Here is a 23,843-nt window from a genome sequence, read left to right as displayed (position 1 = left end):
TTGAATTACTCTTCTAGAAGATAAAGAAAATATCTATTACTAAATTAACTGTTATATTTATTCTTGTTATAATTATAATTTATTTCAGTTTTTATTATTACATTGTGAGTGCTCTAGAAATAAACTAATAAAAATTATCTTCTAAATAGAATAAAATTGAGTAATATTACAAGATTGCATTTCTATTTGTCCCATTTTGAACTGCAATCTTTCTAACCATCGCAAAAGTTTCTTATTCGTTTCTTGACGATTTGATGTAAAATAGTCCTCTAGTGATTGTATCAAATCACTATCGTAATTTTTTAATCGCACTTGTAGATGACCAATACACTGAAAAAGAGTATTTGTCAAAACAAATTTTTTCAGACCAAATGCTAATATTAAAATGTAAAAGAAACATTCATAAAATAAAATATTAACCAGTACATTATTCAAAAGTAATTCAGGTGTTAACACATCACATTTATTGCAATTAATTTGTTAGCAAATAATTAAAAAAGTAAAGTGGTTGAAATAAGATATTGTTTCCTTAACCCACCTGCATTTTATTAGAGAACAGTATAGGAGTCCACATTGGCATTAATTTATTTAATAAAATAGATCCTCGATCCATTAGAATGTCGAATAAGTTAAGGAAATGTAGATTCACCATTTCAGCTAGCTGTAATGATGTGTTATGGAATTACTTCTATCTACATTTTTCATTTTTTTTGTTACAATTGAATAAATACATAGAATTAAAGCAATAGTTATACCTGTTTAGAATGAGCAGCTAAATGCAATATGGAGGGTGTAACTTTTCCCCAAAAATCCAACAGAATATTCATTGCTGAATTGCTATGTTCCATACCAGAAGAATTGTTCTTTATAATTTCTTCTAAATAAACTGTCCATAACTGAAATCATTATTCATTCAGTAATTCAGTCATTCTAAGTAAACGTATTGGAAAAATAAAAGATATTGATAAATAGTCATACCTGACATAAAATGAAAGCCTGAGATAAAGCACAAACATTTTGAACATTAGTTTTAGATTGGTCGGGATATCCACTGAATATAACTTGTATATGATCTGCTACGTAACATGAACCTTCTACACTGATTGGCTGTGCTGATGATAATGGAAGAGCATGAGATTGAACATTACTGTTGATAGTAAAAGTTACACTGTGTATCAAGGAGCCCAACAGCAACCAAGTCAGTAATCTTACATGACTTATGCATTCCGCATATTCCCGTACACTAGAAAAAAATTATAAAAGATTTTCAGTGATATAGTTTCATCATCAATGATGCCTCAGAAGAAAGTAGTGAATTAAATTTAGATTTATTATAAAAATATAGTCACGTTGTAGTGCATACCCAAGTTGTAACATTGAAGATGGATTATATAACCAGGGTAAAAATCTAGAAACTGCTCTATTCTCCCTACTGTTACCTCTCGTAATTTCTAATGCGAGATATTGTGCGAGTCCAGATTTCAATATACCTCCTAATGTGTCTTCATTAAGTCCAGATTGTAATCCTTTATTGAAACTCTGGAATTTTTAGTTGTTTAAATATAATGATGAACATTGTGATATAAATTTAATAAATTCATATCACGTGTATTTTTTTTTATACCTTTATTTTACTTATAGTATGAAAATCTGCTAAAAATTCAAGAACATCTGTTATTTGACTTCTTAATGCTTCAGAATTATTGGAATTAAATAAAGGAGATATCTCAGAAGATAGTTCTTTTATGGGTACGGTTGTGTGTAAAAATCCACCCACATCCTACGATAAAATAATAATAATAAATAGAAATACAAAATAACACAATAATTTGAAATTAGAATTTACAATAACTTTGCAGAAAATAATATTAAGTAAATAGTACAATGATACTATATAATATTTACTCTAAAAGAAAAAATCTTATTTTATGTAATTTCAAAACCGCAGTATAAAATAATTTTAAGATATTTTACCTGAAGAACGAAATGAAGTAGAAGTAGAAAGTTAGAATCGGGAATAATTATTTTAAATTTAATTGCTTGTACTAGTTCGAATACAATAGTCCTTCCTAGAAATTGTTTATCTCTTTCTCGATTGAATCCTCGATGACAAAGTTGACAGAGTTCAGTCAGAAAATTATTTTTCAAAAAAGAGTTTTGTATGGAATAACTGAGAACTTTCGAAAATGGATCTAGAAGTCCCTGAAACAAAATAAATATTAAACGTAATAGTATGTTTGATTTTATATATATGTACATATAATTATGGATTCATTTACATAAGGAAATGTAAGTGACCCAACTGTGACTATAGAATTCACTATTTCACTAACCTTAGACTGTTGAATTCCAGGTACTTTCATAATGGATATCATAATTCTATGAGCTGGTGTTATGTCTTCAATTGTTGGCAAAAGCATAACTAATTTTCTAAAGAATCCTTCAAACTGAGATAATAGTCCACTCCACGTTATAATACCAGGACCCAAACCAGCTTCCAAAGGCAAGCAGTCTAAATAACTCGCAACATTATGCAGAATCGTTGATAATTTGCCCACAGGAAGGGACTTCTTTGAGTTTAATGTCTAAAAAATAAACATTAATTAATATTCGTAATAAATGTACTCAGCAAAGCCGGTTGGAATTTAGATTAAGAAAACTCCAATTCGATTTTGACATGATGAAATGTTTAGAATTCAAAAAATGTACAACTCACTTCTAGTAATAATTGTAATGGAGCAATTGGATTTAAATCATTGAAATCTGTTAGAGCTTGGGCAACGCTTTTGAAAAATTGAATCCTTGTAAGTACTGAAAATAATATATCAAAAATTACAAGAAGTATAATAAATATCAATGCGGTGTTCTTAAACGATAAAAAAAGCTACTTTACAGCGTATTTATTAATTGCGATGATTAAAACTCACCATTGATGCGGGTTTGAAACATTTGCATAAATATTGCATTTGGAGCCATTTGATGAAGAACACATCGTAGAAACTGATGTGCCACACTAATAGCACTGCCCGGTAAATGTAAATTAGTTTCACTTTGCCAAGGATACATTGCCTTAAGAGAAACTCTGTAATTGTAAAGTTTTAAAAGATTAAACATCCAATTATGTATACAATCACCTAAACTATTGCAAAATAACAATTATTAGAAATTAATTTTGTGACGACCCAGATAGTCTTATCTTTCTTTTATGAATAAGTTGTTCTTTTACCCGAGTTCATTCCCCGAGCGCCTTCAAATTCGCGCGCCAAAGTAGCGCGCATGACTGCACTTAGCAGACGACTTGCACGACGCCGGCGAGACTTGTTGCTCTCGCCAGATAGATGCGAGCCTTTTGCGAGATTACATTATAAGATTACCGCGTTGAAGTTATCGCCACTACGATATTGTATTCGCGCCTTTTTTGTAACTAATAATTAATAAAACGTTTTGTTAAATAATTCTTTAGTGAACTGTTCATTTTTTTAGATTACTAATCGACATTGTCTAGGAGTAGCCGCCACGAGGACCATCCGTCGACCGGTAAGTTCGCTCTGTACCATTCACTCTTTTTTCTGACCGATTTTGGACGACTACTTGGCAGCCTCTCTCAATCGCCGTACTTGCTCGCTGCTGGAACTTTCGCTCAAGCTTTGTGCCTCCCGTCTCGAGTCGTCCCCATCCCCGAGAACTCTTTCATTAATATTGCTCTAAACTTAATTTTCGCGACCGGGTTGTCACAATTTCTACTTGGTATACACTTATACAGCGATAACCAATAAGATCTGCTTTTTTCACCTCGTAACGGCATTAAGAATGTCTGGTAAAAACGGAGCTGCTAACGATGGTTCTCTATGTACAAAAGTTCCCAGGACAATTATACATAATCCCAGCTCCTCATCAGAGTATTCTTCTTTTATTAATCCACATTCACAACACCTATATTTAATGAACAAGTATTATGTATATATTATATTTTCACGGTATGCAAAAATTGTCCAATTAAAACAAATAGAGGCATTAATTTAGAATCAATTTTTTGTACTAAATTTCCATTTCTTTAATATTATATACCTAATAATAGCTTTTATTTGAAATCCCTTTGTTTTAATTTGGCAAATTTTTTTACAGTATTATAAATAAATTTTAATGATTGATTTACCTTTCATGAACACACTCATCTCCTATTCTAAATAAACTCGATTTTAGGTTAAAATCGGCATGACAGGCTTGTTGCAACGTGCTATTTAAATTCGGTTGCATTTTAGGACCAGGCCTAGAAATATAAAAATTTAAATTAACCCGAGTTAATAAACGATTATTTTATAAAAATTTCATTCAAGATATGGGGATCAATGCCGATTGTCCAAAATTAGAAAAAATACATCCAGAGGATTGACAATAATTGTCCACGTAGCTCAGGGTAAGACGCTTGCTGACGTTTTGGGTAAGCTTTGGAAGGAGGTAACCCCGGACGAAGGACCCAAACTACACAAGAGTCGTAGCTGCAAGGACTATGAAAAAGGGAGACCTCCTGATTAAAATCGGAGGCTACTCCAATAGAGGCCTTCGATGCGGAGGATACCCAAGCTGTAGAAGGCATGGATGAGGTAGTTTGTAGATCGAAGGTTAACGCTGAAGATCCGCCTCTTGAATTGTCTTACCCAAGTAGAAGGGGTCTAGTAAGTGTTGGCTGATGTACTGAAGAAACCAGGAAACAGAAAGATGACGGTCCTTGGACTAAACTGACAAGGGATGAAGATTGCGGTTGTAGACCCTTACTCAGAAGAGTCGGAGAGGCTGGAGGAATCGGGAAGTATTAAGGTTAACTTTATGCCATGATTAATTAATAAGGGAGTGATGGTCACTAGATGTCATCGGTGCCTTAATTACGGGAACATAGCATGAACATAGAAAGAGATTGTAAGGCGGAGGATAGATTGACTGTATAATTTAGGTGCGGAGAAGTCGATCATAAGTTTGCAAACTGTAAAATTTGGGAAATCTTACCAAGACTCATGACGACATGAAGATATCACTGTACGACTTGTAGATGTCGATGATTTGCCAATTTTATCCCGTCGCAAACGAGCTAAATCTTTAGCTGTACTTTTCTTACTCGTACTTCTTAAATGATGAATACAATTATCAGAATCAAATGTTGAATGTGGAAATTCCATTGCTACTTGCTTTGTTAATCTCTTCTGATTAGAACACAAACAAGAATGTTTACCATTTGACTTGGCATTCTACAACATTTAAAAATAATACACTTGTTTATTGAACATAAGAAATTTTGTCACTTTTCTTATTTTAAGCTTATTAAATACAATTTTTCTAAATGGTGGTATATCACCATGATTGCGATCATCGAGGTTAAGCATGTCCTATAATTATTGTACTTAAGTATATGTAATACTTACAGAATGATCATCTTTAAAAGTGGATTCTACATGTTTATCATCTTCAGAGGTATTTGCAGTACTTTTTGGTGCATTCAAATTATCTAAAAATTAAAATAAGTACTTGATTTAACACGATCGTGCAATAGAAGCTAACGTCGAGAACACAATAATTAATTGATTTGTTTATTAATAAGAATTGCGTCTACGGTAACATTTATTTTGAATAATCACTTTACTAATGTCCGATTTAAATTTAATAGAAACCTAGTAATTTTTGTTCTTTATGCTTTGTTTATACATGTCCGCTATCGTTGCATTATTTAATCACAAGATAAGGTAATTTAAAATGTAACTTAAAAATTAAAATACGTAATTTAAAACTAACCTTGAGATATTGATATACCGAGAACATGTCGGACACAATCGACTATTCCAGTAACCGATTCTCTCCGCAATCCAATAGGTAATAATCTCTCTTGTAACGGAAGTTCTATACGCTTTATGCTAGTTGGTTTTTCAAAAACACTAACTGAAGTTCCATTGCCTTCTTGAAAGTTACCTGAAATTTATAACTTAAATTATAAAACAGTTAAAAAAAGATATAATTCTGGTATTACTGTAAGAGATTAATTACAAGAATACAAATATTTCGACGCCTCCCGTTAATTAAAAAATTAAATTAATTAAAGGAAATTTTTCTCCAAATCTCTGCTTTGACTCCTGCTTACATGAATTTGAAGATCGTTTAAGAAGACGCAACAATTTAATCATATAGGGTTTAAATGATGATGATCCATCATTGGATCGGTTAAAAGCCTGGGCAACATGCATTAGGACACGTAAAAATTGGTTTTATGCGATGCCCATTAAAGAAATAGTCATCCGGTACCATCGATGCCTTGCATACGTTAATATTCTTAATTTTTTAATAATATTATAAATCTAATTATTATACTATCCATAAAGCCAAAAGTAGTAATCTTGTTATGAATGGGAGACGTCGAATTAGTTATCTAATTCAATTATGTAACCTTTATCAGGAAATATAATGCCCACTGGAAGAAGTCTTTCAAGTTTTGGTGTTACTAAGTTAGTTTTCATTTCTTCCATTTGCAGTTCTTTTTTACTACTAGCAATTTGAGAACAATCCGGATTTATATGATTGATATTACTGCTTCCCATACTGTTTAGCTGACGATTTTTAAGTGTTAAATCAGTAACACAAAATGGATGACCTTTCTTTCTCTCAAATCCTTTAGATTTTAAAGAATGTGATCTGACATTTTCATTGTATTCGCTAAAAGTTCTGATGTTTCTACTTATTCTGAAATTAAAATATAAAATTCTGATTAATTTTATAAACATTTAAAGCTAATATTTCAATATAACTGTATTTACACTTTTGTGTTTTATTCATGTTTTTGGAAACCTTTTCATTAGTGATTTCAACCGTGATTTTTTTATCTTAAAAATAATTTGTATCTATATAATAGTTAAATTTTTAATACCTTTGAACATATGGTATCAATTTACCTTTCATGTTCTATACTTTCCCTAGCAGCTTCTGCACCATCTTTGGAAGTTAAGTTACCGCTATTATTACTAGTTGACAATCTCTGTATTTCATAAGGTTTCTCAGAACTAGCTTCTGATCCAATTTGAACGGCCAAGGAAGTATCATCAGACATTGAGTTTAAACCACCACTAGCTCCCGGAGATTTCTGTAGTGATAATAATGATTGTAATAAATGATAATAAATGATTGTAATATTAAAACTATAACTTTCAAATCCATCACTAGATTTATATCTCAATTTATAATCTCAATCTTGATTATATAGAAACCATTTGAGGTAAATTATCGAATTCATCCCTAAGTACTGTAAAGCAAAACGCTAAAGTTTTTAAATAAATTACAATTTCTTACCCTCTGATATCCTTTTTCTGTATGTTCTTCAATATTGATACTATTATTATTTAAACTTGCAAGTTCCTTTTTGACATATTTTAATGACGATATTCTGCCTTTAAAATTGTAAATACTTTCTTCAACTTCTGCGAGAGAACCACAACTGCTATAATGTATCGTACTATCAGACTGTATACTTTCAGGTATTGCCGCTAATTCCGATTCGGTATCATCAGCATTATAACTGCATGTAAAATTTAAATTAATCATCATTAATCATTTTAATTAAAATCACGTTACAAAACACTTGATCGTTTAAATTAAACTTTGATGTATTTACATTACCTTGAATCCATTCCAAACATTTTATTCGTGGCACTTTTTAAACTTCGTCGATTATTTGTAACAGCTTTATCAAAGTTTTGTATATTTTCACTCTCTATTAATTCAGACTCAATGTTTAACAAATCGTGTTCATCACCTAATGAAGGTTGAGAAACATCTAAAATATGAATTTAAATTACACTAAATTATTTATTTAATGATTTTTAATTATTTTAATTAATTAAACTTGTCAAATAATTTCTTCTGTCGGATCTAAGTTAAGGCGTTACTCTAACTATTATACGAGTCCAAAAACCACTCCAAAGATTTTCTAAGATGATGTGATTTTCTTAGATGTTATAACTTCATGAATGGAATAATTTCTACGATAATTTTTTAAAGTTAAATCTCATTTTTACAATTATCAGAATATTATTTACCTCTAGATCTAGCTGGAGGTCCGGACATTACAACCATTCCTGGAATTCTCTTACATTGATGATGTTGTCCCTTTAATGTATTTATCACAATTTTTATTAAAGCTTGTAACTGGTAGTACCAAACCTGCTGGCCATACTGAAACTAGAAAAATTTATACAAGTTAAACAAAACAGTTGCTGTTTTTGAAAAAATATTTAAAACTTACTTTGTATAAAATGATGAGTAAAGACATTAACCATGATCGCCTAATATGGGGCTCTAAATACCACAGACTATATAGTGGAGGTTGATATTCTGTATTCAATGCATTAGGTGGACAAGGACAGTGTTTTAAAATTGCCAATATAGGAGGAATAGTAGCCCATCCCATAATATTATTTTGATCCAAAACTTGTGGCAAGTTTGTGATAAATACGTTGAAAACAGAAGAGTTTCTAAAATTAATATTTATATATGTGTACTTCAGTAAAATATTTTTGAATTCTTGGTTCATTTAGGTACTCTAATATAAAAAGTCATTGAACATTGACATTATACGTGGATTAATTAATTAATTAACTAATATACATACCTTAATCTCTGTGATTGGGTATGAAATGTTCTTTCTGATTGATTGTAGCCAAGAAGCAGATATAAATGACGTAAGACAATACCTTGTGTCTTGAATAGCGGTTTTTCTTCAGTAGGGTACGCCTAAATTAAAATTTAATGTATTTCAAGGAATAATATTCTAATATTTTACATAACTATTGCAAAATTTATTCATACGTTTTTTTGTATTGAAAATTTAAAAAAACATCTACCTGATCTTGTCTGGATAAAAATTGCATTAGCAAAAATACTAGAAGATGTAAAGTTTCAGTATCAGCTTCTTCAAGATCTAGTATTTTGTGAATGAATGTTGGTAAATTGCTTGTTTCGTCTATCATATGTAGAGAATGGACATATCCATCTGTAAGTAATTAATAATATCAAAAGTTAAATCTGTTAGTTTTTTAAGAAAATATAATTAATGTTGGTATATGTTACAGTTAAAGTCCAAAATCCGTTAATGTTGACATTAACAACATTGTTCAGTTAAAGTGAATAATTCTAACAATCAGCAGATTAACTAGGTAATGTCAACATTAACGGATTCCTGCACTTTATCCATAAGATATATACTTTTACCCTATTTTTTGACAAAGGGACCATTGGGTAGAATTTCAGAGTCTAGACGTAAATTAATATTTTATAGGTATAGTTTCTATTCTAATACTGTATTCTGTAAAATTATATACATTTTTATTTTAAAACAGAATTCATCGACTACCCAGCAGGCAGTGGGACATAGGAAGTCTTGAGGACATCCTTAGAAAGGACAGGAATAAATAGGTAACTATTTAAATTCACATTTCAACTAACTATTAAATTACAGTTTTAAAAGAAATAAAAATTATTGTACAATCAAAAAACATTTCTATTATCAAACTAATCTTCTAGTTTTTTAAAATACATGAATTCTCTTTTAACAACAACTTGAAAGTCAATTTACTGTTCAATCATATCAGCATATACCTAAATCGTATTCAGGTGACAAAAATACATTTAAAACCAGTTCAATATCAAAAGATTGCCAGATTTTGCAACACTGAAATTAAAGTGAAATATATTCAAATAATTTTCTAAACTTACCTATACCAAATCGGGAACTTTTTCTTTTAAGTGATGGTGCTGAATATTGTCTATTATATATTTTTTCTTTTTCTGTAAAAGAATATTATATACAATACTTTTTACAAAAAATAAGTGTTATTTTACTAATTCAAAACAATTCTAATATATGCTACTAATGAGATAAGTCTCAGCGTAAGTGTGGAAATATTAAGTGTAGTGTAAATTAATGGTGCAAGTGCAAGTACAATAGTAGTGCAAGTTTATACTCTAAAATTAAATTTGCTTTTTTCAAACTATATAGTATATTTTTCTTACCTTGTTTTGTGTCCTGACGTTGCACTGTAGAAGCAGGAGCAGACATTGTGCGTTTATATGGCCATTTAGAACCGAAACTTCCACATAATGTTTTCAATGAGCTTGCATTGCTTTCATTATTCTGAGAAAGGGCTTCATGAGCTCTTTGCAACTTCAATATGAATGCTTCATTATTGTTGTCAGTGTTCTTGAGGTCTGTAATTTTACAAATAGGTTGGGTCTACGAATCTAAGAATAATCTTAAAAGTACCCCTATAAAGACATCTGGATCTACTCTTTCTCTCTGATTCTAATTGTAAAGGATTCAAAAAGAAACTATTAATAATTTAACATCAATTTAACAGTTTCTCTTTCTTAATGCCTGTCCCTTGATATCAGAGCCATTCGCTCTGTGAATAAATAAGGTTTAAATCACCGATGCCGGACAAATTAAGTATATAAATTATGATGGTTTTGTTTCACTCTGAGACATAACACAAGTGTAACACCGGCGTCTAGAAGTTCTCATTCTACGTTCCCGGACGATTTTCTTAATTTTAAATTCCTATTTTCAAAAATTCTTAAAAACGTTTTTCCTAAAGTGTCCTAAAGTCTAAATTCCTAATCCTATTTTCCTAAGTTATACTGATTTGAAGATATAGAAACGCTCAAGAAAATACGTATTTCACTACGATAATGTTAAGTAATTACTTGGAAAAATGATGTACATATTAAATAGAATCATTCTTACCTCGAATATATGTTAAATCTCCAGTTTTTTGAAGATTAATTTGTGCTTCAAGAAATATTGAATCAAACCTATTCAAAAAGAACTCCCAAGTTAAAACCCGCCTGTCACTTAAGCTATTATGCAGTTGATATATAGATTGTAATATCATTGGTCTGTCCACAATTACGGTATCAAATTGCGTTTCAAGACAGAAAATTAATGACTGCAAATATAAATATCATATTTTTAATAATTATTCTTTAATTGATAATTGGATTGAAAAGAAGCATTAAACATCGAGACGGTAGGACTAATAATAGTACAGTTTAACTAAAGTTTGATAATCCACAAGGCTTTCTATTAGCTAATAGATAATCTTTATTGATTAGTATCACGTCAAGCGAATCAGGGCCCTGCCCTGATTTCATAAAATAAATTTATAAATTTACAAATAATTTTATGAAACAGATCATATATAAAAATAAAATCCCTTACCCTTATTGCTGTATCGTGAATTGTTCCAATGTTCAAAGTAGCTCGTTGAGCAACACAAACATTTGAATCATCCATACTAGCAATTAAATAACAAAATACACTAGCTAATACTGCTTGCAAATTAGAAACATTTCTCAAAGGTGTTGAGTCCATAAATCGTGCTATTAGAGTCACGCGTTCAACTGAAAAATCATTTTTGTAAAAATAATGTATAGTGTTATTAAATGCTATAATGTAATTAAAAGTAAAGTAGAAATATATAAATATTGGCATAATTTTAGAATTATGACCTAAAAAGTTTCATTATCTAAAACAATAAATGTTATATTTAATAAGAATAATTAATGTTGTCCACCTGCTGTAAATCGAACGCGCCAGTTTAAATCTTGGAATTGTTCCTGCATAAGTCTCCAAAATGTATCAACCCCATGAGGTAAGGAAATACAGTGGAGCAAAAGAGGTACTGACACTTGTGCAATATGCGAATGCTCAGCACTCAATAGATCCCACAAACTAAAAAGCAAAAGATGTCAGTTTGTAAAATCTATCAATTACATAAAAAAAAAAGTTTATTTACTTATGGTAAAAAGTAATCTTAACAAAATGTGACGTTAAAATATACTTTTACTATCTAAACTAACATTTAATAGTATATTATTACTTCTTTATAAGAAGACTCTCCTGACACCATATAAAAAAGTCTTGATGATCTTTTGCTGCCATTGTTAACGCATCTCCATATAAACACATAATACTTAGACATTGTAGCATGTAATAGATAATATCGGAATTTTCAACTTCATTAATTTCCTAAAAATCAAATTTCCCCAAAGAGTTTAGTATAATAAAAAAGGGTTTAAAAAAGTTTTTGTATAAACCAAATGATACCTTCAACAGTTTATAAATGTACTGCAATTGTTCGGGAAGTTCCTCAATAGTAAACTGCAATTCTCCAATTGATGTTTGCCAAAAATCATCTCTATTTTGATCTTCTTTATCAGAAGCAAATTCGTCATTTAAATGCGACTGCAATTTGTTTTTAATTGTTGCATCTCTTCCTATAACATTACAAAATTTTGTAAATACAATAGGGTCATTCTTTGTCAAATTTTACCCCCTATCTGTCCATTTTTAATTTCAACGAAAAAAATCAAAAAAGGGCTTAAATTAAAGCTTGGAACCTCTACTTTCATTTGCATGGTGGCCTTTTTTAAAAATTCAACATGGTGGACTTGTACTTCGCGTTAAAGCTGTCGAGGAGCATAAAAAAATTCTACTTTTTGCTGAAAAAATATGAATTTCAAAGTAGAAATAGTTTATTTTTGGCACAAAACATACCTCTTTATACGTACTTTCTTTACCCTCATTGACATTTTCGAAATTTCAAAATGGCGGATCCAATATGGCCGAAAAATATAAATATTTATCAATCTTTGCGAAACTTACTATTAAGGGGTTATTTGGGTCGCTGATTACGAATCTGAAGTCAGTTTTGCAAAAATACAAAATGTCGGATTAAATATGGCGGACCTATTTTTCAAAAATCGTACTTTTCTGTTTGAAAGTTGTTACTCAGGGGTTTTTGAGGTCGCTGATTACGAATCTGAAGTCAATTTTTGAAAAATTCAAATTGGCGGATCTAATATGGCCGAAAAATATAAATATTTATCAGTCTTTGCGAAACTTACTATTAAGGGGTTATTTGGGTCGCTGATTACGAATTTGAAGTCAGTTTTGCAAAAAACAAAATGGCGGATCCAATATGGCAGATCCATTTTTTAAAAATCGTCCTTCTTGCTTGAAACCATTTACGCTGTTTCTATTAATTGCACTTGATATTAAGTTATTCTTATTAGTACTTCAGAAACAAGTTTCAAGCAAAAAAGTTCGATTTTTGAAAAATGGATCTGCCATATTGGATCCGCCATTTTGAATTTTTCAAAAATTGACTTCAGATTCGTAATCAGCGACCTCAAAAACCCCTGAGTAACAACTTTCAAACAGAAAAGTACGATTTTTGAAAAATGGATCTGCCATATTGGATCCGCCATTTTGAATTTTTCAAAAATTGACTTCAGATTCGTAATCAGCGATCCAAATAACCCCTTAATAGTAAGTTTCGCAAAGATTGACAAAAATTTATATTTTTTCGGCCATATTGAATCCGCCATTTTGAAATTTCGAAAATGTCAATAAGGGTAAATAAAGTACGTATAAAGAGGTATGTTTTGTGGCAAAAATAAACTATTTTTACTTTGAAATTCATATTTTTTTAGCAAAAAGTAGAATTTTTTTATGCTTCTCGACAGCTTTAACGCGAAGTACAAGTCCACCATGTTGAATTTTTAAAAAAGGCCACCATGCAAATGAAAGTAGAGGTTCCAAGCTTTAATTTAAGCCCTTTTTTGATTTTTTCGTTGAAATTAAAAATGGACAGATAGGGGGTAAAATTTGACAAAGAATGCCCCAATATAGTTAAATAAAACAAAAAATTTTTAACGGATTTGGTGATTCATGAAATTTTTATAGTAACTCAATACCAGATTTGATACTATTAAATTTGAAAGTCAACTAAGATAGACAAACCATTATCTTTTCTTGTTAATGTACTACCGGATAAATTAATGTCGATTTTCTCCATTGGAATTATTGTTGTGAGATCCAATTGCTCTGATACTGTTTCAACCGTTGCTGTCATAATTTGTTCGAAAAACTGTAAATAAATAGTTTTTTTTAGAAAATTTCCAACTGTAAATTGTTTTATTTTAACTTTTTCGAAATTCCTGATCCTTCAGTTTATGTAAAAATCCATTTGAGGTGTCAGCAAGTTATTATACTAAAAAAAAAGCGCAAAATGGAAACTTACATGAGGCATGTGAACAAGAACACCTCCAACAGTATGAGGTTCTGGAGTCGGCATACCTAACCCACCGTCAGATTTTAAATCACATTTCTTCACTCCATCGGCGGAATTACGGCGTCCATAATCATCAGATAGGTCGTCATTTATGACCTAGATGTAGATGAACTTTATTACAAATAATTAACCCAAATAGCACAACATCTAAGCTCAATGTTGTCTCTAAATTGTGGGAACATTGCCGGAACAATTTGAATTCCTGATCTAATTTTTATTTGAATTTTTAACAAGTAGCCTATTTATTTCCTTTGCGTGTACTTACATCTGGTGGATGTGCTAAGGTTGAAGGAGCCAAGTAAGTAAGTAGCTGTAAACATAATTGGTACCACACTATTTTTGATTCACAATACGTGCATTCAGAACTTAGAAGGCATGTATGGTCGGCGCTCAAATTTGTCTCCAATATCAATTTCATCAAGTCACAAGATTCACGACAAGTGCTACTGTATATTCCAGCATTTTTATCAATATCTTGTAATTCTATCTATAACATGAAATAATTATTGTATTGTGAAAAATTATATTTCTGGCAATATTGTAAGTTCAACTTCAAGAGGTTCATCAACCACTGTAATTTTGGGGAATGATGACTGTTCGTTTAGGAAAGAATGGCTGTTTGATGGAAGGGACGGTTTCGCTCACCATTTTTTGTTATCTGCTATTGGTTTTCCGCTTTGTTTTTACAAAAGTTGATTTTAATTTTTAAACAAAAAGTAACTTACTTGTTTTAATAAAGCATCTAGCATCAAAACACAACAGGATAAATTTAATTCTGAATCAACTTGAAATTCAACATAAACTTGATTTGGAACAATATCATCAGAAATTGGGGTTGATTTTTCTGAATCATTCTCCACCAATCCACCTGAAACATAATCAGAAATTAATAAGATTTTCTATTTTCAAATGTTGAAACAAAAAGACGTCATTTAGACAACTAATGTCAAAGACATAAATTGTCCGCAAAAAGACATATTTAGGACGTCTTTTGAATCAGTCATAACCATCAACCTTCAAGTTTATACATTAACTATAATAATCTTCGTATCCGGATTTCACGATCTCTGTCCACACCTGAAGTTGGACTTTTGTGGATTCTTTTGTTTTATTTCTAGGTTTGACATTTCTTTTGTATACATTTTGCACAATATATTTTCGAGGTTATTGGAAATCAAAATTTATCGCAAGAATTCAAATACTTTGAAAAGTAATAAAATACTTTGCAGAAATTAAATTATTTGCAAATTTTTTAAAAAAATTTCTACAATTAAATTATCTTTATAAATAGATAACGAAATTCTTCTAAAGTATTCAATTATTTCCAAAAATTTTAATAAAATTATTTAAAAAGTATTAAATTATTTTCAAAAGTGGTTATAAAATTCTTTGATGTCATCAATTTCAGTAAAACTTTAATTAAATTTCTTAAAAGAAATTAATTTTTTTCAAAATAAAATTCTTCGTAAAAATTAAATTTTAAGAAACATTCAATTATTGAACATTTTATTTATTTTTGTAATTAATAATATGTAATTGAATTCTCGTAAAATTTTCTAATAAAAATTTATTTAAAAATAAATTCTTGAAAATAATTTTAGAAAATAATATTGGAATTTAAATGATAAAAATAATTTAGAAAAAATTAGAGTAACAATATTCTTATATAAAATAATAATTTTATCCCTAGGTTATCTTTAATTCTTAAAAAAATAATAAATTGATCACTCCGAGTCAAAGACTTCCTAATATTTAAAATAATATTCATATAAGTTTTTAAATTTCAAAATTTTTTTTAAAATCTTAATTCCTACAGAAAAATAATAATAAGTAAATATTTCTTTAAAAATGAAGTTTTTTGTATTTTTGAATAACAGGGTTTCTACAGAATCTGGAAATCATGGAAATCATGGAAATGGTATGGAATTTTTAAAAGGCTTCTGGAAATCATGGAAAAGGCCTAGAATATTTAAAAGTTTCTTTTTTGCTGTTTTCCATTTTTTCTCTTGAATAGAAATTCAAATAATAATAAAGCTAAATCCCATAAAAGAGGAGAAAAAATGTTGAATTTTAACAAATTCGGATTTTTGAATTATTGATAATTTTCTATTTTTTACCAAAGGGTGGAGAATATTAAATAAGTAAAGTATTTTCCAAGAGCACAATAATAATGAAGCTAAATGCCATAAAAAAGAGAAAGAATGTTGAATTTTAAGAAATTCGGTTTTTTGAATTTTTGATAATTTTCGATAATTTTAGATTTTTTACCAAAGAGTCGAGACTATTAAATAAGTAAAGTATTTTCCAAAAGCACAAAAACAATGAAGCTAAATCTCATAAAAGAGAGGAAAAACTGTTGAATTTAAAAAAATCGGTTTTTCGAATTTTTGATAAATTTTGATAATTTTAGAATTTTTACCAAAGGGTGGAGACTATTAAATAAGTAAAGTGTTTTTAAAGAGCCCAAAAATATTGAAATTAGATTTAAAATTCCACTGGAATTTCGTAAAAAATTGACCGGGATATCATGGAAAAGGTATGGCGGAACAGTGTTTGGAAGTAACGCGTTACTTTTAACGTCGTTACCGTTTTCGTTACTTATTTTGGGTAACGGTAACGATAACGCGTTATTATTTTAGAAAAGTAACGGTAACGGTAACGAGTTACTTTTTTTTGTAATTTGTAACGAAGAGTCGTTACTTTTATCGTTATTTTTTAAAGGGTATAGCGGAATAAGAATGGAAAATCTGCCTTTGCTCCAAAAAAGTTTAAATTATTACTAAAAGTTGGTACTAATGAGATGAAAATTTCCACCAAATATTTTTTGAAAAAATGCATTTTTACAGGAGTTATGGAGGGGGAAAGCAAAATCAAAAAATTGATTTTTCTCGAAAACGGCTCAACCGATTTTAATTTCAAAAATATGTTTTTTTGTAGAATCAAAAGACGAATTATAAAAAAAATACAAACACTGGTATGGAATTTTAATTTCGGATTTCTGTAGGAATCCTGTAATAATTTTTCAATTAAGAAAATTCGTAAATAAAAGTAATATAGGAATTTTTTGTGTGTACCTATCTAATAATTTTTAGAGTGTATCAGAATATTCTTTATGATCAGGAAAAAAGTCAAAATTCTATCTAGAAATCAGAGAAAGACAAAATTAAATATTTGTGGTAACCCAGTTTTAGCAAGTATTGAAAAATTCAAAATTATTTAAAAATGAAAAATCTTTTATTTTTATTCTCAAAAATTTTAAAATATTATTCGAAATTTCGTTATACAATGCAACTAAAATAATATACCTATTAAGATGGTATTCTGGTCTGTTTTTTCGAGTAGGATAAAAAAGAAAGTTTAACACTTTTAGTATTGACTTTTGTTGCAAATTGTTTATTAATGTTTAAAGAATACAGAAAAAAATTAGGAAAAAAAATAAAAAATTTTTTAAAGTTATAAACTGGTGAAGTGGGGACTGAAAAAAAGAAAGTGCGAACTGGTTGACACTGTGGAGACTTTTGTAATTCCCTAAAAAAAACCCAAAAAATTCTTGATTATTACAGGCTTCGCTATGATCGGTACATTGAAAAAGAGAAAATTTTTTTTTAGCAAAATGGCGACGATTTAGAAAAAAGTTGTGTTTTTTGAGATTTTTTAAAAATAAAATAAAATATATTTTTCAAAATCCAAAGTTCCGATCATAAAGGGATATACAAAGAACATTTCTGCAAAATTTGAAGTAAATCGGTTGAGTAGATTTTGAGTTATCGTGTCAACCAGAATTTTTTTCAGTTACAAACTTCAACAGTTTATAACTTTTAAAATTTTATATTATTTTTTTCTGTATTCTTTAAATATTTATAAACAATTTAGAAAAAAATTAATATTAAAAATATTAAACTTTTTTTTTATCCTAATTTTTCAAAAAATTATCATAAAAAATTATTAGGTATACAAGGCATCAGGCTAAAATTAAAACATTTAATTTCTGAATTCTGATTCATGTTCACATCAGAATTAAAGTCATGTTATTTAATGTGATATATTTTTCCATAATAAAATATATCGGATACGTGAATAACATATCTTTAATGGCTTAATACACATATCATAATAAGTTTTTCATTGTGAAATAAGAAATATGATATGCGCGCGTAGCGCGCAAAGTTTGCTAGTACAATTAATAAATTCTAAATCTTTTTATGAGTATAAATTTAAGAAACAGAAGAAACACTTACATGCATGGTATCCATTTTCATTTTGAATTATTTTTAACATATTTTCATTATTCAAGTCTGATTTATTTGTTTGTTGCATTGCTTCAGTGCCATCTTTAAACATTGAGAATAATAAATTCAGGGGTATTATTATTTCCAGCATTGTTAACGTTTGTAACCATTTTAGAGCTTGTTCTTGTACCATTGGACTCACATTAATAAATCTTTGTGCAATAAAGTTATACATTTTTGTGGTATCAAATCCTAATGGACTCATATCTTTATCCAACATTTTACTGTAAGAGAAATATAATTTAATTAATTAATTAATTTAATTTTTTAATATAATTAAGTTGAAAAATAAATTAATTGTTAAATATTAATTTTTTTTTAATAAAGTACCAAAGAATTATTTTCAGCTCCAATAGATGTTTCTCTGGTACATCATGCACCATTGCTTCCATCCAATGTGGCATGACATAATCCCAAATTTCAGAAGTAATTACTTCATAAGGCACTAAACAAAATAGTCTATTAAGACCATCTTTTAAATGAGGAATTCTTGATGTTAAGCTTTCCCTGTAATAATTATAATTCTTTTGATATAGCACAGAAATTGTTCAAAAAAAAAGTACAAATTATTGATAAATTCCAAAATACACCCGCGCACCAATGTCCTCCTATGCGTACATAATCAGCTGGATGGGGCAACAAACATGACACGAATACTTGATAATGTGTTTTCATAATTTCAAATAGCCATGTACAGACGTATTCTGTTTTTAATTTCTCAAGAGTACATTCTATTTGGCCTGTAAATTGAATATATAAGTTTCAAGAAGTTTTTATGTATTTTTCAAGGAGAATTCTTTAAGTTAAAAATTAAAACTTATTGGAAAAGTATACTTTGGTAAAAATAAGTTACTTTGTTTGCTCCTTGGAACTTTTAGAGAAAATTATTTTTACCCACCGTCAAATGAGTAGGCTGTAGCATGAAACCAATGAAATAACATGGAAAGTAAACGACCTAAAATTTCATCAGGCATCTCTTTAGAGGGTGTACATAAACTAACCAACAGCCATACTCCATAACGACCAAGTAATTGTCAATCTTCTATTTTCACTTTATCTTGTAAAATTATTTGAGGAGTTACTGTGACTCCGCCAGAAAATGCTATGTTGGATTTACTGTTACTAAATTCTGAATGATCTTTACTATTGTCTGCACTGCATGGCTCGGATTCTTTAAGCAAACTAAAATAAAGCAAAGAATATGTTTTTTAGTCATCTGGAGATTATTAAAACATTTTCATCATCGATATTTTATATATCTAAAACATCTAATATTTGAGATATTTGTCATAATATGCATAATATGTCATAATATTTTATGATACACACCTAATAATTGCCTGTACCATGTAAGTTTGCGTCTGACGATCCATTTTTGAAATTTGAGGTAACGCTGTATGATAAACATGATCATTGCCTCTTCTATTGTTGTGTCGAATATTGTGACATTGCACACAGTACCGTATGGGATGATTTCCATTATAGCTTGCACATTCTGTAGAAAAGCATACACTAATAGCTGATTTATCATTCGCTCTGCAATTCTGTGAAAAATGGAAAATTAATTTATCAGAATTTATTAATGAAGTTATTACTCTGATGATCAAAATTCTATACCGAAAGTGAACATTAATATAGCACTGTTCCTTTGAGTTAATTATAAATTTTAAATTCTTGATTTTGTTAAACTAGGAACTCAGATGATAGCCACATGGGAGTTACACTCGTGCGTGCAATGTAAGATTTTGAAAAAATACCATTGAGGAAATTATTCAAAAAAAAGTGGGTTTAAGAAAACTTTAGGTACCTGTTTCTATTCACTTACTTTATTTTCACATAGAATAGATCCTTGTTGCATGCGATGTAAGACATCATGGAATATTAAATTTGAATGTTCACGATGTATTTCATTGGCACATTCAATGCAAAGATATAAGGGAGGTGGTGATTCGTTTGCAAACGTTATAGATGTTCGATGATCATAGCATACTTTTCCTGCCTCAGCATTGCCTGTATTCGGACACAAATCCCTCTGACAAGGAAACGGCTCTAAATCATCTGAAAAATGATAAATAAAAACAAATAATTCACATTTGATATTTGTAAAATATACAAAATATAAAATCTTCTGTATGTAATATTATTAAAGTAGGTACATTAATTGAATTTATTTAAAATTTAAATCTAATTTCATAATTGATGATGCAAACAACTGTAATACCTGCATATTTTAATAACACTGAACGACGATCAAATAGATTTTGATTTACACTAGGCCAATAATATATCAGTAACTTAGCCGCAGATATTCTGGCATATGATGTACCATATGCAACGACGCACAAAATATCTTTTATTATTTCTCGTTTAAAGGCCATTAAACATTCAAAAATTTGACAGTGATGAGCTGCAAAAATATAGATTAATATATATTTAAAAATGCAATGATTCTTCTATTTCTCTCAACAATGTATTAAATTTTAGTAATTACCAGAATTATTTGAATATTGAAGAACCATCATAATTACTGCTGATACTGACTGACTAGCATAATTTTCAGAACCATCTTCAGTTTTTCTTGCTACAATAAAATAATTCAAAAATATTAAAACTTATATTCTATAATCCTCACAACAATATGGGGCCAAATCAATACCCGGATATTAGATCAAAAAGTGAAAGTTTTGAATGAGAATTTTTCATGAGAATGTCAGACTAATATAAATAACTAAAAAATTTAAAGAAAACTTACTAATTGTAAAGGGTAAAATGTAATAGCAGAGATAATTAATGATTTCTTGATGTAATTCAATTGGGAAAACAGCAACAGCACTTGCTGTTAAATATGGTACATTATCAATTAAGTCGTTTTCTAAAAATGGTAATAAACAGGCAAGACACTGCAGTATGGCTTGTCCAAATGCTGCAAACAAGATTAATTAGGTTAGAATGAAAAATAAGTTTTTCAAATTCTAATTACAAAACAAAATAAGTTTTCAAATTTTAAAAGCATAAATATTCACCTGGCAGGCCAATGTGTACTAATGGAACAACATCCATTAACTGTGTTAAGGCGTTGTATAGTTGTCTGTAATCTAAAGTAGGATACATGGCCATTCTTTCAATATCCAAAGCTTGAGATTGCATCATTTCAAGAGGTGACTCCCTTACTTCTTTTAATAGGCCTAAAATTATATATAAATAATGTTTAATTATAATCATTACTTTAGAAACTTGGGTACAAAGTACAATTTTTCTAAAATCGTACTTTTTGCTTGAAAGATGTTACTCAAGGGTTTTTTTAGGGCGCTTATTACGAATTTGAAGTCAATTTCGCAAAATTCAAAATGGCGGATCCAATATGGTGGAATCATTTTTAAAAATCGTACTATTTTGCTTAAAACTTCCAATTTAAGTCCTATTTTGATTTTTTTTCGTTGAAATTAAAAATGGACAGATAGGGGGTAAAATTTGACAAAGAAATCGCCCCACAGTTTGAAAACAAAAATAATAAAAGACTTACCAAGTAGAGTTTGTGAAAAGAACTTAATTGTGTTTGCCATGTCAAAACCACTTGGAATTGGTAAACTTCCATACAAAAGTCTTTGATAGTACTCGTGCAAACATGTGAGCTTTAAAGTGTCTGTAAAATATAGTATATTTCGTTATTTAATTAAAAAAAAGAATATTGAGAAATACTGTAAATACATATATATTCATTAAGAATATTTTGTAAAAACCAGAGGTCAATAAAGTGTCCATTATTACCCTAGGGCAATAAAGTGTACTTTATTGACCGCACGTAGGACGAGTAAGTACTCATTATTACCCTAGGGCATTAATGGACACTTTATTGACCATCTGCGTTATATGGGGGAACTTATAGCATGCACCGGCACAGGTGCAATATATTGTATTAACCTTTCGAAAATCTCACATGCTATTCAATTTCTGATACTATTTATAATGTTAATTTTTACTTACATGCTGCAAATTTCGTCCCCATTTTTAATAAAAATTTCAGTTGCCTTCGGAGGTAATCGATGTATGTTTTTTTTATAACGAATATAAAAATCTGCAAAATAATGAAAATATATTTATGAAATATTCACTAAAATTTTTAAATTTCAAAAAATGATTAAAACTGCCTTTTTTGCTTCGTTGTAAACTACAAATTTTTATAAAAGCTTTCATTTTTTTCACAAACCAATAAAAAAAAATAATTCACAATTTTGCAAATAAGAAGTAATTTTATACCTGAAATCACGCTGATATATATTTCTCATTTTATAAACATTTTTCTTTTACATCTATTACAGTCTAAATAGAAGAACTGGAAAATCCATTGAATATGTGCAAAACAATCATAATTTTAAAATAAATCGTTATAGCTGTAAGAAAAATAAGTCAATAATTTCCATTATTTAAATACCTTTTTATTTGATACATATGAAAGTTATGTAATAATTTTCGAACTTATTGAATAAAAAATTATCCGCATTAGGTAAAATAAAAATTTCCATAACTTTACTTTTGTATTAAGATTTAAAAATATATTTAACTTAATATTTTTATTGCATTACATTTAAGAGCGGTTATTTTTATAAATCAATTTAGTATTATTATTTAACTACATAGATATTTTTGGGTTAAATTTGAGTTAAAGATGAAAAAGTAATTTAATTTTTATTATATTTAATTAATGTTAAAAATAAGAAATTTCTGTATAAAATATCAATATAATTAAAATTTTTAACATAACTTACCGTTGTTTACTATTTTTTTTTTAAAGATTTTTTCTTCATTCTTAATAAAATAACCTATTATTTATACACTAAACACTATTAACAATATCACTATTCTACTCTTACTTTTTTATTAATGACTAAAAAGGAGAAAAATATGTTTGCATAATTTATTTTAACACTGCTTTATAATGTTGTTAAAAAATTAAGTAAATTACACTATTTTTCTTTTCCTCAGCTTCTGGACCATGCTACTCTTCAAGTCATACGGTGACAGAATGCGCACGCAGTATTGACCCGCTTTAGAGGGTGAACTTACCAAAATTATATACATATATATGAAAATCACACTCTCAACAGAACGCTCTATCATTATAAATTCTACAATTTTTTAAATTAATCGCATTAGATTGATAATTAACATTTCTCTTTTAGCTTTGTAAATTTAGGTTTTACTTCTGTAAATATCTTAAAGGATCTTAATTCTTACCCATGTATGTCATGCATAAACAAATTCCGATTTATTTTTTTTTTTTAAATGTCAAGAATTATTTTTAGTGATAATACTAACAATCCTTAGCAAAATATGATAAGTTATGGATCACTCTGGTTTTATCTTACCATTTTTTCTTTTTTGACAACAT

The 23,843-nt window shown here is 28.9% G+C and overlaps 2 protein-coding genes across 2 annotated transcripts; both read right to left on the bottom strand.

The window, feature by feature from the left end:
* Positions 1–36: 36 nt before the first annotated feature.
* LOC122502620 (protein unc-79 homolog) lies at positions 37–19,575 on the bottom strand. The gene is made up of 38 exons (XM_043612772.1): positions 19,353–19,575; positions 19,053–19,194; positions 18,785–18,961; positions 18,404–18,678; positions 14,891–15,033; positions 14,431–14,652; positions 14,115–14,261; positions 13,835–13,961; positions 12,137–12,306; positions 11,910–12,058; positions 11,604–11,761; positions 11,249–11,430; positions 10,775–10,976; positions 10,045–10,239; positions 9,748–9,819; positions 8,877–9,025; positions 8,645–8,766; positions 8,279–8,507; positions 8,073–8,214; positions 7,654–7,810; positions 7,327–7,552; positions 6,933–7,120; positions 6,431–6,723; positions 5,785–5,958; positions 5,418–5,500; positions 5,005–5,243; positions 4,157–4,270; positions 3,793–3,933; positions 2,928–3,082; positions 2,717–2,811; positions 2,334–2,585; positions 1,975–2,202; positions 1,625–1,780; positions 1,364–1,539; positions 979–1,243; positions 756–896; positions 539–661; positions 37–330 (listed from the first exon to the last, which is right to left on the bottom strand). Exons 1-38 carry the CDS (start codon positions 19,426–19,428, stop codon positions 142–144), a joined length of 6,474 nt encoding a protein of 2,157 aa, XP_043468707.1. The 5' UTR covers positions 19,429–19,575; the 3' UTR covers positions 37–141.
* Positions 19,489–23,561, bottom strand: LOC122502621 (protein unc-79 homolog). The gene is made up of 11 exons (XM_043612773.1): positions 23,221–23,561; positions 22,712–22,845; positions 22,439–22,529; positions 21,978–22,097; positions 21,478–21,639; positions 21,207–21,377; positions 20,946–21,035; positions 20,676–20,861; positions 20,280–20,512; positions 19,784–19,998; positions 19,489–19,636 (listed from the first exon to the last, which is right to left on the bottom strand). The coding sequence occupies exons 3-11, from the start codon at positions 22,458–22,460 to the stop codon at positions 19,489–19,491; spliced, it is 1,347 nt and encodes a 448-aa protein (XP_043468708.1). The 5' UTR covers positions 22,461–22,529; positions 22,712–22,845; positions 23,221–23,561.
* Between the last annotated feature and the right edge of the window lie 282 nt (positions 23,562–23,843).

Source organism: Leptopilina heterotoma, unplaced genomic scaffold (genome assembly GCF_015476425.1).
Source record: "Leptopilina heterotoma isolate Lh14 unplaced genomic scaffold, ASM1547642v1 Lhet_235, whole genome shotgun sequence".
Classification (NCBI taxonomy): Eukaryota; Metazoa; Arthropoda; class Insecta; order Hymenoptera; family Figitidae; genus Leptopilina; species Leptopilina heterotoma.
Note: the sequence above shows the minus strand (reverse complement) of the source record. Positions and strands in the feature narration are given on the sequence as shown.